The sequence below is a fragment of the Giraffa tippelskirchi genome, chromosome 7 (assembly GCF_054371585.1).
Source record: "Giraffa tippelskirchi isolate mGirTip1 chromosome 7, T2T-mGirTip1v1.2.pri, whole genome shotgun sequence".
Lineage (NCBI taxonomy): Eukaryota > Metazoa > Chordata > Mammalia > Artiodactyla > Giraffidae > Giraffa > Giraffa tippelskirchi.
Window position 1 is genome coordinate 63,732,732 of NC_137281.1, and position 14,653 is coordinate 63,747,384.

A 14,653-nucleotide genomic window follows, 5' to 3' on the forward strand; every position below is an offset into this window, starting at 1 on the left:
CCTCTACTCCCCACTTGCACACCACAGACCTTTGCTGAGGATTGTGGGGACCCTCACTCAGTTTGCAGCACGTTGTAGCCATCCCTGTCCTCTCAATACCTCCCTTGCCACTCAGCTTGTGAGCTCCTTTGGAGCAGCGTGGCCCACCTGGCTGCAACGGAAGAGACACAGCTGACAGGGAAACAACAGCTTAGATCTGACAGCCGGAAAGCTCTGTCAAAAGGGACCTCCCTCTTCACACCGTAGAGGCTGTAGGAGCCGCCAGGGTTTGGGAACCAGTGCTGGGGCCAAAATGACTCCACAGCTGTTTTCCTTCCTGGGGAGGGTTCTGGCTCCAGTGGGAATGGCTCAAGTCTCCTAAGGTTCTGAAAGCCCACTGTGTGCAGATTCACGGTACACAGAGAGGAGAAGGTGGAGTCCTGCCCTGGAGGTGGGCACAGCTCACGCATGAGCCAGGCAGGCAGGCAGGCAGGCAGGGCATGAGAACACCTGAGCTGCCTTCATGAGTGAACGGTGTGGGGGCAGAGGAAGAGAAGCCGGTCTGCTCCCTCATGTGGTGCCCAGGGCAGGTTGTCCCCAGAGGAAACCCTTACGACGGTGAGGACTATCACTGCTGTTTCCCAAGGGGTTCCGTCGGTGCGTGTCTTCCCCGGAGCGGTCAGGCCGTCTCTAAAGTACACTGGCCATGGGCATTGCCTCTCCTTGGAACTTCCCATGTGTTTCTCTTTTTTATGGAACAGTGATTTTTCTAGAGGGGTTCTGGGCCACAAGGTTGTTGGGTCATTTTCTAGCCTTCTGTCGTGAAGAACGCTTTCCTGGGCGTTGGGGTGGTTTGTTGTTCCAGCTCCCTTTCTTGGCTTCTTTTGGGAGCTGGTGCAACAAGAGGAGCTCAGCCTCTGCCTTCTGGCTGAGATGTCACCCTTCAAACAGCAATGCCTGCCTGGAGATAATGATGGCATTTGCCAAAAGGGCTTCGTTTGGCACATGATATCTTGAAAGGACGTATACCGTCCTTTCAGCTATCAAAGGCTAGTTCAAATGACATAAAAATGAGAACTCTCCAATGGAGTCTTACAGTAGGTGGAGAGTCCGAAAAAAACTCCTTCAGTCATTTCACTGAGAGTCATTGATTGGGGACACCAAGAATGTAGGAAGGAATGCAGAAAGAAAAGGTGAAGTTGTGTTCAGGATCGGGGGGAGGGATGAACAGGGCGTGCTTGCCTTGAATCCAGGCTTTGTTGGGGGGTGGGGCATAAAGATCGAACGGGTCTGAAACTACAAAGTGGTGATGGTAACACAGTATCACCAGAGTTACACAACAGTGTTCCCAAATTGCAACAATGATGAAAAAGTTTACTAATCCCAACTTAACCAAGAGAAATACAGGAAACCATACAAAAAATGAAACATCACCAGAAAGGTGGAAACAAACCAAATGCAAAGCAGTTCAGGGGAAAGGAACTCCATGTCCCCTGGGGGCAGACGGAGTTGCCGGCCTCCACGGTGAGCAGACAGGGATGGAGGCTGCAGAGCCGACCGCTCCCCTGGACGTGGTGTTTCCGGCAAGGGCTCTGGGTCTCTGTCCAGAGCGGGGGCTCGTTCTTCCTGCAGGGGCGGGTGAGTCATCGTCGGCGTCCGGGTGTTGCGCGGGAGCCAGGGCAGGCTCTCCCTGCCGAGGCGGTGACTCCTCCTCTGCCTCGGGTTCTCCTGCCAAAGCCCGAGCAGGTACAGGTGCACGTGGAGGTGGAGGTTCTGGCTGAGGGGGTGGGACATCAGTGCCTGGGGCTGGGGGTCCTTCAGGCACGGAGATCCGATCTGCCCGGTGTGCTGGCCAGTACCCAGCTGGCCTGGTGTCTCTGCGAGGGCAAGTCTCGGTTCTCCATCTGGCCTCGGTGGATCCCTGGGTCCTGCACCTGGAGCCACCACCTCTGTAGGGAAAGGTCTGGGAAGTAGAGCCTGGTTCCAGTTGGAGGCCAGTGCTAGAGCCGGGGGAGAAGCAAAGTTTGCCCACAGGCCAGCCTTGGCATGTGCGTATCCCGGGACAGAAAGCTTCCAAGAGATTCCCAAAGAATACCCCGGGTCGGATGTCTTTTGGGACTGAAGTGTGCAAGATGGGGGTGGGGGTGTGAGGCCAGCGCTTGCTGCAGGCCCAGCAGCATCTTTCGGGGACTCGTCCCTGTGTAGCTCAGCACCCCCTCCCCACACACTCCCGTGCACCAGCCCCAGCGTCCTCACCTCTGTGCTCTGGCGTGCTGGGCTCCAGGTCCTCCTGCTGCCTCAGAGGCCGGGGTTCTCGGGACTCTGGGTCGGAGCCGGGTGTGCTGAGCTCCGTGGCAGCCTCAGACTGGGCCGCCGGGTGTATCCTGGGCGGTGTCTCGGCAGCAGGCCTTCCCCGCCTCCGCTTCGCCCCCGGTGGGGCTGATGCCTCCGTGGGCACGCTCACCTGGAGCCTGCACTGGGCCTCACGGGCGGGGGGGTGGTGCTCCGACCCCTCCCTCCGGGAGGTGGACGGGGTGTCCCCGTCCCCGGCCTCATCACGTGGGAAGCTCTGCAACGACAGTGACCGTCAGCCAGCCGTGCTGGGAGTTTTCCGAGCTGGGCCTGGCCAGTGGAGCCGCTGCTTCTGCCTGCTCGAACTTCTCTTCCCAGAAGGGTCAGAGACGTGTGTCTGCTCAGATCCCCACCCGGGAGGAAAGAGACCCACCTGAGGGTGTGAGGTCAGCCTGGGCGGCCGGCGCTGCCCGCACTCTCCCCATCCCACCCAGCCTGCTCTCCCCTGGGGTGTGGACACAACTTGTCCACAGGCTTCTGACCCCACATCCGCCTGGGCTTCCTTGAGGGAGACACACCCCGAGAAACCCGCATCCACACACACAGGCAAAGGACCCGGTGTTTCCGGGTGGCATGGGAGAGGTGGCCTGGCCCCGCCTGGGGCTCCCCGTGTTACCTTTCTGTTTCTCCGGGCAAAGGGCCAGAGGCCTCTCGGGGGTGCCCTGAGCCAACGTCGACAGGGTGCCCACGCACACTGCCTGTGAGCTTTCCTGAGGCCCCGGCCTCTGGGCAGGGGCAAACAGCAGAACATCCTGGCAGCAAGTGATCTGGCTGGGGGCTCCTCTCCGCTCTGGAGGCCTGGATACCCGGGTTGCGGGTTCTGTTGGGTTCTGTTGCCGGCAGGTGACATCATTTCCTGGGGTTCGTGCTGAGGTCCCTTCCCCAAAACTTCCCAAGGGAATCTCTGGGTTTCTGACTGCTCGACCACCCCCCTTAGGCCATGTGCAGGCACAGTGACAGCCACACAGCCCAGCCCACAGCCCTGGGGAGGCCTGGGTGCAGCCAGGGCCTGAGCTCCGAGGACCCCGCTGCTCTCAGACCAGGCTCCTTCTTCTCATAAGTGGTGTGGCCCTGGACAAGCATATGCCCCTCAGGGTTTCCCCAGTCTCTCCATCTGCAGAGTGGGGGTCATTCTCCCATCTGTTTCCTAGGTCTGTCGGCCTACGAGCAGCTCCATGCCTCTCCACCTGGGGCCGATATCACGTGGAGCTTGTGCGCTGAGACTTCAGAAAGAAAGACGCCATCCAGGGCTGACACAGCACAGAATGGGGCAGAACGAGGCCTGGATGCGCCGTGGTACCCAGGAAAAGGCACTCCCCCTCCTGACTGTTTTGAGACCCCGCATGCAAGTTGGAGGACCGAAAGGAAGACTCGAAGGTCTCCCTCTCTTATAGAAAAGAGTAGCCAACTTTCTGGTCCTCTGTTTCCATTGAGATTCTGTTCAAGTGTCCCAGCTCGGCTTCTGCGGGTGGCTGAGCTTCTAATGGCTCCCTGCGTTCTTGTCTTTTCCTCTCCAAACCTTCCGTCCTTTTCCCCCTTCTGGGGTGGATGGGCGCTGTCATTGCTTCTACCTTCGAGACAGATTGATGAAAAGTCTGGACCATCGACTCCTTTCCTCTCTTTGGTTCCGTGTCTCTCTCTGGCTGTGTCCCTCTCTTTTCCTTTCTCGATTCAGTCTGTGCCTTCCTCTTTCTCTCTCGTGTGTGGATGGATGGATGCTAGGAATGCCCATGTATATGATTAGATGAGGGTTATGTTTTAGGGATAGGTTAGAGGGAGAGAAAGGCTTTAGGTCGGAGTTGGTCATGGGGGAAGGGTCAAGGGTGGTGGTGGTGTTTCTTGGAATCTGAGTGCTGTGCATTCTTCGTCTCTTTCCATATGAACCCCTTCTCAGATACACCACTTGCAAGGAGTCTCTCATGTTCCGTTTCCTATCTTTTGCATTTGTGAATGCTTAGCTTCTCTGTTGTGAAGAGGTTCCATTGGATGGAAACCCATTGGTGTACTTGGTTTCCCTCTTCCCCTTACTTGAAGAGACCCATTTCTACCTCCGCCCAGCAAATGGCAAGGAGACTCTGATGTTAAGGAGCCTTTGACCTACGCTTCTTTCTAGCTATCTCATGACATCAGTCTTTAGGGTGAGGTTTTTCCCCGATATTGAGGTGGTGTGAGATCAAAACCAATAGCGTTCTTCAGATGTAGCTGTCTGGTTTTCCCATGGACATTGATTGAAGAGGCTTTCTTGTTCCCATTTGGATATTCTCCCCTTCTGTGTCAGAGATGAGTTGACCATGGATGCCGGGGTTTGTTTCTGGACCCTCAACTTTATTCCATCGATCTGGATCTGTGTGTGTTGTTGTATTCCCAATAGCATACCGTCCTGCTGCTGCCGCTGCGGCTAAGTCACTTCAGTCGTGTCTGACTCTGCGCGACCCCATGGCCTGCAGCCTACCAGGCTCCTCCGTCCAGGGCATTTTCCAGGCAAGAGTACTGGAGTGGGTCGCCATCGCCTTCTCCGATACTCTCCTGAGGATCCTAGTTTGGTCGTCTAATTTCCTTTCACACAACCTTGGATGTCCGTATCGGGGCTTTTTCGTCGGATTGTATTGACAATTTAGGCTCTTTTCTGTTTCCGTAACCCCTTTTGCAATTCTTTGTTCGGTGCGAAAATGCATTGGCATTTTGGGAGGAATAGCATCGAAGCTGTGGATTGCCTTGTGGGGCTGTGACATCATTTTCCCAATAGGAATTCTTTCAAGCCCTGAGCACAGCTTCTCTTTCCAGTGATTGGTGTGGGCTTGATCTTCTTTCTTCCATCTCTCGCCGTTTTGTGAGAACAGGTCCTTCCTTCCCTTCTGGGTTAGATGGACTCGTGGGTATCACTTCAGTGAATGGCATTGTCAGTGGGGGTGATAATTCCCTTCTCATTGGAAGACTTTGCTGTGAGTATTAGAAGTGCAAGTGATTTCTCTTCCCCTTCCTCCCTGTCCATCTCTCAGAGCCACCGGGAAACAGAGGCCTCATCCAGGGTCACACAGGCCTGAGGGAGTGCAACTAGACTGTTGTTTCTTCAGGCCCTCAGTGCTGGACATCATCCGGGATACTCTGTGTGTGTCTTCCTCAGTCTGGTGTCCCTTCAGACCTTTCCCTAGTTTTCACAGGCTTGTTGTGTTGGTGTTCTTTGTCTGTTTGGAGACACGTCCTTGAGAAGCTTTGTGTTTCCACTCATTCGTCTCGCGATGTATGACCTGTCTTTTGCTTTTGTAATGAGGTCTTTCCCACAGTAGATATCTTTGATTTTGCAAAGTCCACTGTATTCTCTGGGTTGTTTTGTGGACTGCCTTTTAGTTTTGTGTGTGAAGACTCAAAGCACGTGTCCGGTTTCTGCTCATTGTTCTTCTAGATTTGTGACAAGTTTTCATGGAAACTTTGTCTAGGGATAACTGGAAGTGAACTCGGTGTAAGGTGTCAAGCCTCCATCTCCATTCATGTCATGCCCTGCAGTTTCCAATTCCCTGTTCCTGAGTGGTTTTGGAGACCTTGTGGGAAGTTTGGTTGCATCGGAGTTTGCATTTCCACCTTGAGTAGATAGATTCACACTGTTCTGCCCTCAGGGACACTGTCAAGGGGGAGTGAGGAGCAGCCTGCACTTCCAGCAGTGACCACACGGTGGGGCGAGTGCTGCTCTCCCCTCTGGGAGCCCCAGGCCACAGGCATCCCAGTGAGGAGCCAGCTCTGTGCTCAGCTGAAAGGAGTTAGTCTCTCAGGAGCCTCTGAGCCCTTGCCTTTGGATCACCCAGGGTGGGCATTTACTGTGACAGAAAAAAATTGCCCTGAATTCCATGGACGGAAGAGCCTGGCTGTGTAGAGTTCGTGAGTTGCCGTGAATCAGACACAACTGAGGACACAAAAACTCAATAGACTAAAACACTTTTTGGGGGTGGGGGGAGTGAAAGGGGGTGATGTGGGGTTTTTTGTCTTATATAATAGCCAAGGGAAATCTAGTTTAAACCTAAATTCACATAGATGGGAAAGGTATAGCTCTCCGTCACCCTATTAAAAAAAAAAAAAAAAAACGACTTAACTTTTCTGAAAGTTTATTTAGTAGCTTCCTTGAGCAGTTCATTGTGAAGCATTTTTTTTTTTTTCTGTGACATTGGCCTCATTAAAAAGTACGGTTTGCCTTTACTGGATAATTTTGTTCATTGGTTTGTTAGGGAATCTTGGTAATATTTGAGTTTCCTGGGGAGCATGGTCACATGACCTGGCCCTGGCCAATCGGTGCGTTCCACCTCCCTGGCCACTGTGATTGGCTCCGGACTGGGGCAGTGCCCAATCGGGGCCCAGGGCCGGGCCTGACGTTGGAAGCCAGGGGAAGACGAGCTCTCGTCCTGCTGGGGTAGGGGAAGGGGTGGGGCCGGGGGAGGTCAGGCTCCAGCAGTGGGAGGGGCTTGAGGTCCGCCTGCGGCAGTTGGTGACCTTCCTGCTCCCCTCAGGGCAGAGCCGCCGGCCTGAGAATGAGGGCGCTGCTGAGCCCAGGGGCTGGGATGGCCCGTTGCTGCTGTGGTCCCAGAGCTCCACCCGAGACCTGAGGGAGGCCGTCTGCCCGTGAGTCCTCTCCCGCTTGTCTGTCAGCTTGTTTGAAGCATGCTGGGTTTTCTGCCCAGCTGGCTAAGGGGAGTCCCTGGAAATGCAAGGGTGTGGGTTTTGGCAGACTTCAGGGAAGACATGCCAGATGAGCCTGGGAGACTCCAGCTTAATCTGGATTCAGGAGATATCTCTTCGGGCCAGCTAGTAATTGTAGGATAAGCCTAATGAGTCTTCACAGGATGAAGAGAGTAACGTGCCAAGGTAGCAATCGATGTCCTCCTTCGAGAGGATGAAGCTGGTGCTCAGAGAAGGGGGGAACTTGGCCACAGCAAGGAGGTGTGCACCCAGACAGAACCCCCAGATCCGGCCATTTGAGCTCAGGGAGGCCACTGGTGTGGCTTGTCCCTGTGGCAGGGGCCGAGGCACGCAGCCCACCCTGATTCCTGCGGGGGCCTGACTTGGGAAGTGCCATCTGGTAGCTTTGAGACTCACCAAACCAAATTGCACTGGAGAGGGGAAGGACACCTTCCTTCATCCACCCCCCACCCCCGCCGGATTCCCACATACCCTGACCCCTTTCTCTGGATTTCGGAGCCATTTCCAGAGTCCCGCTCATATGACCTCATTCGAAGTGCACTGTGGACGAGCTGCCATCTGCAGCTGCTACCACAGCAGCCAAGGGCTTTAGCTCCCGAGTACCTCCCTTCCTTTGGAACTTGGGGGCCCTCTACTCCCCACTTGCACACCACAGACCTTTGCTGAGGATTGTGGGGACCCTCACTCAGTTTGCAGCACGTTGTAGCCATCCCTGTCCTCTCAATACCTCCCTTGCCACTCAGCTTGTGAGCTCCTTTGGAGCAGCGTGGCCCACCTGGCTGCAACGGAAGAGACACAGCTGACAGGGAAACAACAGCTTAGATCTGACAGCCGGAAAGCTCTGTCAAAAGGGACCTCCCTCTTCACACCGTAGAGGCTGTAGGAGCCGCCAGGGTTTGGGAACCAGTGCTGGGGCCAAAATGACTCCACAGCTGTTTTCCTTCCTGGGGAGGGTTCTGGCTCCAGTGGGAATGGCTCAAGTCTCCTAAGGTTCTGAAAGCCCACTGTGTGCAGATTCACGGTACACAGAGAGGAGAAGGTGGAGTCCTGCCCTGGAGGTGGGCACAGCTCACGGATGAGCCAGGCAGGCAGGCAGGCAGGCAGGGCATGAGAACACCTGAGCTGCCTTCATGAGTGAACGGTGTGGGGGCAGAGGAAGAGAAGCCGGTCTGCTCCCTCATGTGGTGCCCAGGGCAGGTTGTCCCCAGAGGAAACCCTTACGACGGTGAGGACTATCACTGCTGTTTCCCAAGGGGTTCCGTCGGTGCGTGTCTTCCCCGGAGCGGTCAGGCCGTCTCTAAAGTACACTGGCCATGGGCATTGCCTCTCCTTGGAACTTCCCATGTGTTTCTCTTTTTTATGGAACAGTGATTTTTCTAGAGGGGTTCTGGGCCACAAGGTTGTTGGGTCATTTTCTAGCCTTCTGTCGTGAAGAACGCTTTCCTGGGCGTTGGGGTGGTTTGTTGTTCCAGCTCCCTTTCTTGGCTTCTTTTGGGAGCTGGTGCAACAAGAGGAGCTCAGCCTCTGCCTTCTGGCTGAGATGTCACCCTTCAAACAGCAATGCCTGCCTGGAGATAATGATGGCATTTGCCAAAAGGGCTTCGTTTGGCACATGATATCTTGAAAGGACGTACACCGTCCTTTCAGCTATCAAAGGCTAGTTCAAATGACATAAAAATGAGAACTCTCCAATGGAGTCTTACAGTAGGTGGAGAGTCCGAAAAAAACTCCTTCAGTCATTTCACTGAGAGTCATTGATTGGGGACACCAAGAATATAGGAAGGAATGCAGAAAGAAAAGGTGAAATTGTGTTCAGGATCGGGGGGAGGGATGAACAGGGCGTGCTTGCCTTGAATCCAGGCTTTGTTGGGGGGTGGGGCATAAAGATCGAACGGGTCTGAAACTACAAAGTGGTGATGGTAACACAGTATCACCAGAGTTACACAACAGTGTTCCCAAATTGCAACAATGATGAAAAAGTTTACTAATCCCAACTTAACCAAGAGAAATACAGGAAACCATACAAAAAATGAAACATCACCAGAAAGGTGGAAACAAACCAAATGCAAAGCAGTTCAGGGGAAAGGAACTCCATGTCCCCTGGGGGCAGACGGAGTTGCCGGCCTCCACGGTGAGCAGACAGGGATGGAGGCTGCAGAGCCGACCGCTCCCCTGGACGTGGTGTTTCCGGCAAGGGCTCTGGGTCTCTGTCCAGAGCGGGGGCTCGTTCTTCCTGCAGGGGCGGGTGAGTCATCGTCGGCGTCTGGGTGTTGCGCGGGAGCCAGGGCAGGCTCTCCCTGCCGAGGCGGTGACTCCTCCTCTGCCTCGGGTTCTCCTGCCAAAGCCCGAGCAGGTACAGGTGCACGTGGAGGTGGAGGTTCTGGCTGAGGGGGTGGGACATCAGTGCCTGGGGCTGGGGGTCCTGCAGGCACGGAGATCCGATCTGCCCGGTGTGCTGGCCAGTACCCAGCTGGCCTGGTGTCTCTGCGAGGGCAAGTCTCGGTTCTCCATCTGGCCTCGGTGGATCCCTGGGTCCTGCACCTGGAGCCACCACCTCTGTAGGGACAGGTCTGGGAAGTAGAGCCTGGTTCCAGTTGGAGGCCAGTGCTAGAGCCGGGGGAGAAGCAAAGTTTGCCCACAGGCCAGCCTTGGCATGTGCGTATCCCGGGACAGAAAGCTTCCAAGAGATTCCCAAAGAATACCCCGGGTCGGATGTCTTTTGGGACTGAAGTGTGCAAGATGGGGGTGGGGGTGTGAGGCCAGCGCTTGCTGCAGGCCCAGCAGCATCTTTCGGGGACTCGTCCGTGTGTAGCTCAGCACCCCCTCCCCACACACTCCCGTGCACCAGCCCCAGCGTCCTCACCTCTGTGCTCTGGCGTGCTGGGCTCCAGGTCCTCCTGCTGCCTCAGAGGCCGGGGTTCTCGGGACTCTGGGTCGGAGCCGGGTGTGCTGAGCTCCGTGGCAGCCTCAGACTGGGCCGCCGGGTGTATCCTGGGCGGTGTCTCGGCAGCAGGCCTTCCCCGCCTCCGCTTCGCCCCCGGTGGGGCTGATGCCTCCGTGGGCACGCTCACCTGGAGCCTGCACTGGGCCTCACGGGCGGGGGGGTGGTGCTCCGACCCCTCCCTCCGGGAGGTGGACGGGGTGTCCCCGTCCTCGGCCTCATCACGTGGGAAGCTCTGCAACGACAGTGACCGTCAGCCAGCCGTGCTGGGAGTTTTCCGAGCTGGGCCTGGCCAGTGGAGCCGCTGCTTCTGCCTGCTCGAACTTCTCTTCCCAGAAGGGTCAGAGACGTGTGTCTGCTCAGATCCCCACCCGGGAGGAAAGAGACCCACCTGAGGGTGTGAGGTCAGCCTGGGCGGCCGGCGCTGCCCGCACTCTCCCCATCCCACCCAGCCTGCTCTCCCCTGGGGTGTGGACACAACTTGTCCACAGGCTTCTGACCCCACATCCGCCTGGGCTTCCTTGAGGGAGACACACCCCGAGAAACCCGCATCCACACACACAGGCAAAGGACCCGGTGTTTCCGGGTGGCATGGGAGAGGTGGCCTGGCCCCGCCTGGGGCTCCCCGTGTTACCTTTCTGTTTCTCCGGGCAAAGGGCCAGAGGCCTCTCGGGGGTGCCCTGAGCCAACGTCGACAGGGTGCCCACGCACACTGCCTGTGAGCTTTCCTGAGGCCCCGGCCTCTGGGCAGGGGCAAACAGCAGAACATCCTGGCAGCAAGTGATCTGGCTGGGGGCTCCTCTCCGCTCTGGAGGCCTGGATACCCGGGTTGCGGGTTCTGTTGGGTTCTGTTGCCGGCAGGTGACATCATTTCCTGGGGTTCGTGCTGAGGTCCCTTCCCCAAAACTTCCCAAGGGAATCTCTGGGTTTCTGACTGCTCGACCACCCCCCTTAGGCCATGTGCAGGCACAGTGACAGCCACACAGCCCAGCCCACAGCCCTGGGGAGGCCTGGGTGCAGCCAGGGCCTGAGCTCCGAGGACCCCGCTGCTCTCAGACCAGGCTCCTTCTTCTCATAAGTGGTGTGGCCCTGGACAAGCATATGCCCCTCAGGGTTTCCCCAGTCTCTCCATCTGCAGAGTGGGGGTCATTCTCCCATCTGTTTCCTAGGTCTGTCGGCCTACGAGCAGCTCCATGCCTCTCCACCTGGGGCCGATATCACGTGGAGCTTGTGCGCTGAGACTTCAGAAAGAAAGACGCCATCCAGGGCTGACACAGCACAGAATGGGGCAGAACGAGGCCTGGATGCGCCGTGGTACCCAGGAAAAGGCACTCCCCCTCCTGACTGTTTTGAGACCCCGCATGCAAGTTGGAGGACCGAAAGGAAGACTCGAAGGTCTCCCTCTCTTATAGAAAAGAGTAGCCAACTTTCTGGTCCTCTGTTTCCATTGAGATTCTGTTCAAGTGTCCCAGCTCGGCTTCTGCGGGTGGCTGAGCTTCTAATGGCTCCCTGCGTTCTTGTCTTTTCCTCTCCAAACCTTCCGTCCTTTTCCCCCTTCTGGGGTGGATGGGCGCTGTCATTGCTTCTACCTTCGAGACAGATTGATGAAAAGTCTGGACCATCGGCTCCTTTCCTCTCTTTGGTTCCGTGTCTCTCTCTGGCTGTGTCCCTCTCTTTTCCTTTCTCGATTCAGTCTGTGCCTTCCTCTTTCTCTCTCGTGTGTGGATGGATGGATGCTAGGAATGCCCATGTATATGATTAGATGAGGGTTATGTTTTAGGGATAGGTTAGAGGGAGAGAAAGGCTTTAGGTCGGAGTTGGTCATGGGGGAAGGGTCAAGGGTGGTGGTGGTGTTTCTTGGAATCTGAGTGCTGTGCATTCTTCGTCTCTTTCCATATGAACCCCTTCTCAGATACACCACTTGCAAGGAGTCTCTCATGTTCCGTTTCCTATCTTTTGCATTTGTGAATGCTTAGCTTCTCTGTTGTGAAGAGGTTCCATTGGATGGAAACCCATTGGTGTACTTGGTTTCCCTCTTCCCCTTACTTGAAGAGACCCATTTCTACCTCCGCCCAGCAAATGGCAAGGAGACTCTGATGTTAAGGAGCCTTTGACCTACGCTTCTTTCTAGCTATCTCATGACATCAGTCTTTAGGGTGAGGTTTTTCCCCGATATTGAGGTGGTGTGAGATCAAAACCAATAGCGTTCTTCAGATGTAGCTGTCTGGTTTTCCCATGGACATTGATTGAAGAGGCTTTCTTGTTCCCATTTGGGTATTCTCCCCTTCTGTGTCAGAGATGAGTTGACCATGGATGCCGGGGTTTGTTTCTGGACCCTCAACTTTATTCCATCGATCTGGATCTGTGTGTGTTGTTGTATTCCCAATAGCATACCATCCTGCTGCTGCCGCTGCGGCTAAGTCACTTCAGTCGTGTCTGACTCTGCGCGACCCCATGGCCTGCAGCCTACCAGGCTCCTCCGTCCAGGGCATTTTCCAGGCAAGAGTACTGGAGTGGGTCGCCATCGCCTTCTCCGATACTCTCCTGAGGATCCTAGTTTGGTCGTCTAATTTCCTTTCACACAACCTTGGATGTCCGTATCGGGGCTTTTTCGTCGGATTGTATTGACAATTTAGGCTCTTTTCTGTTTCCGTAACCCCTTTTGCAATTCTTTGTTCGGTGCGAAAATGCATTGGCATTTTGGGAGGAATAGCATCGAAGCTGTGGATTGCCTTGTGGGGCTGTGACATCATTTTCCCAATAGGAATTCTTTCAAGCCCTGAGCACAGCTTCTCTTTCCAGTGATTGGTGTGGGCTTGATCTTCTTTCTTCCATCTCTCGCCGTTTTGTGAGAACAGGTCCTTCCTTCCCTTCTGGGTTAGATGGACTCGTGGGTATCACTTCAGTGAATGGCATTGTCAGTGGGGGTGATAATTCCCTTCTCATTGGAAGACTTTGCTGTGAGTATTAGAAGTGCAAGTGATTTCTCTTCCCCTTCCTCCCTGTCCATCTCTCAGAGCCACCGGGAAACAGAGGCCTCATCCAGGGTCACACAGGCCTGAGGGAGTGCAACTAGACTGTTGTTTCTTCAGGCCCTCAGTGCTGGACATCATCCGGGATACTCTGTGTGTGTCTTCCTCAGTCTGGTGTCCCTTCAGACCTTTCCCTAGTTTTCACAGGCTTGTTGTGTTGGTGTTCTTTGTCTGTTTGGAGACACGTCCTTGAGAAGCTTTGTGTTTCCACTCATTCGTCTCGCGATGTATGACCTGTCTTTTGCTTTTGTAATGAGGTCTTTCCCACAGTAGATATCTTTGATTTTGCAAAGTCCACTGTATTCTCTGGGTTGTTTTGTGGACTGCCTTTTAGTTTTGTGTGTGAAGACTCAAAGCACGTGTCCGGTTTCTGCTCATTGTTCTTCTAGATTTGTGACAAGTTTTCATGGAAACTTTGTCTAGGGATAACTGGAAGTGAACTCGGTGTAAGGTGTCAAGCCTCCATCTCCATTCATGTCATGCCCTGCAGTTTCCAATTCCCTGTTCCTGAGTGGTTTTGGAGACCTTGTGGGAAGTTTGGTTGCATCGGAGTTTGCATTTCCACCTTGAGTAGATAGATTCACACTGTTCTGCCCTCAGGGACACTGTCAAGGGGGAGTGAGGAGCAGCCTGCACTTCCAGCAGTGACCACACGGTGGGGCGAGTGCTGCTCTCCCCTCTGGGAGCCCCAGGCCACAGGCATCCCAGTGAGGAGCCAGCTCTGTGCTCAGCTGAAAGGAGTTAGTCTCTCAGGAGCCTCTGAGCCCTTGCCTTTGGATCACCCAGGGTGGGCATTTACTGTGACAGAAAAAAATTGCCCTGAATTCCATGGACGGAAGAGCCTGGCTGTGTAGAGTTCGTGAGTTGCCGTGAATCAGACACAACTGAGGACACAAAAACTCAATAGACTAAAACACTTTTTGGGGGTGGGGGGAGTGAAAGGGGGTGATGTGGGGTTTTTTGTCTTATATAATAGCCAAGGGAAATCTAGTTTAAACCTAAATTCACATAGATGGGAAAGGTATAGCTCTCCGTCACCCTATTAAAAAAAAAAAAAAAAAAACGACTTAACTTTTCTGAAAGTTTATTTAGTAGCTTCCTTGAGCAGTTCATTGTGAAGCATTTTTTTTTTTTTTCTGTGACATTGGCCTCATTAAAAAGTACGGTTTGCCTTTACTGGATAATTTTGTTCATTGGTTTGTTAGGGAATCTTGGTAATATTTGAGTTTCCTGGGGAGCATGGTCACATGACCTGGCCCTGGCCAATCGGTGCGTTCCACCTCCCTGGCCACTGTGATTGGCTCCGGACTGGGGCAGTGCCCAATCGGGGCCCAGGGCCGGGCCTGACGTTGGAAGCCAGGGGAAGACGAGCTCTCGTCCTGCTGGGGTAGGGGAAGGGGTGGGGCCGGGGGAGGTCAGGCTCCAGCAGTGGGAGGGGCTTGAGGTCCGCCTGCGGCAGTTGGTGACCTTCCTGCTCCCCTCAGGGCAGAGCCGCCGGCCTGAGAATGAGGGCGCTGCTGAGCCCAGGGGCTGGGATGGCCCGTTGCTGCTGTGGTCCCAGAGCTCCACCCGAGACCTGAGGGAGGCCGTCTGCCCGTGAGTCCTCTCCCGCTTGTCTGTCAGCTTGTTTGAAGCATGCTGGGTTTTCTGCCCAGCTGGCTAA

The 14,653-nt window shown here is 55.0% G+C and overlaps 2 protein-coding genes and 1 long non-coding RNA gene across 6 annotated transcripts in view; 1 reads left to right on the forward strand and 2 right to left on the reverse strand.

The window, feature by feature from the left end:
- The window catches only part of LOC145513989 (uncharacterized), a 30,383-nt gene extending 16,212 nt beyond the window's left edge, over positions 1-14,171 (forward strand). Inside the window, exons 4-6 of one of the 3 annotated variants that reach the window (XR_014059790.1) lie at positions 6,828-10,362; positions 11,128-11,353; positions 13,591-14,171. This is a non-coding gene — a long non-coding RNA (uncharacterized LOC145513989). Of the gene's footprint in view, positions 1-3,528; positions 3,709-6,827; positions 10,363-11,127; positions 11,354-13,590 lie in introns of those variants that run through there. The other 2 variants (XR_014059791.1, XR_014059792.1) reach the window with 2 other exon arrangements.
- On the reverse strand, positions 1,329-3,508 carry LOC145512403 (uncharacterized). The gene is made up of 3 exons (XM_081506127.1): positions 3,504-3,508; positions 2,236-2,546; positions 1,329-1,979 (listed from the first exon to the last, which is right to left on the reverse strand). Exons 1-3 carry the CDS (start codon positions 3,506-3,508, stop codon positions 1,357-1,359), a joined length of 939 nt encoding a protein of 312 aa, XP_081362253.1. The 3' UTR covers positions 1,329-1,356.
- LOC145513934 (uncharacterized) lies at positions 8,978-10,768 on the reverse strand. 2 transcript variants are annotated; one of them, XM_081510996.1, is made up of 3 exons: positions 10,593-10,768; positions 9,881-10,193; positions 8,978-9,573 (listed from the first exon to the last, which is right to left on the reverse strand). In XM_081510996.1, the coding sequence occupies exons 1-3, from the start codon at positions 10,725-10,727 to the stop codon at positions 9,002-9,004; spliced, it is 1,020 nt and encodes a 339-aa protein (XP_081367122.1). In that variant the 5' UTR covers positions 10,728-10,768; the 3' UTR covers positions 8,978-9,001. The 2 variants fall into 2 exon arrangements, with proteins under 2 accessions (XP_081367122.1, XP_081367121.1); XM_081510995.1 differs by having other exon boundaries at positions 8,978-9,624.
- Positions 14,172-14,653: the final 482 nt, after the last annotated feature.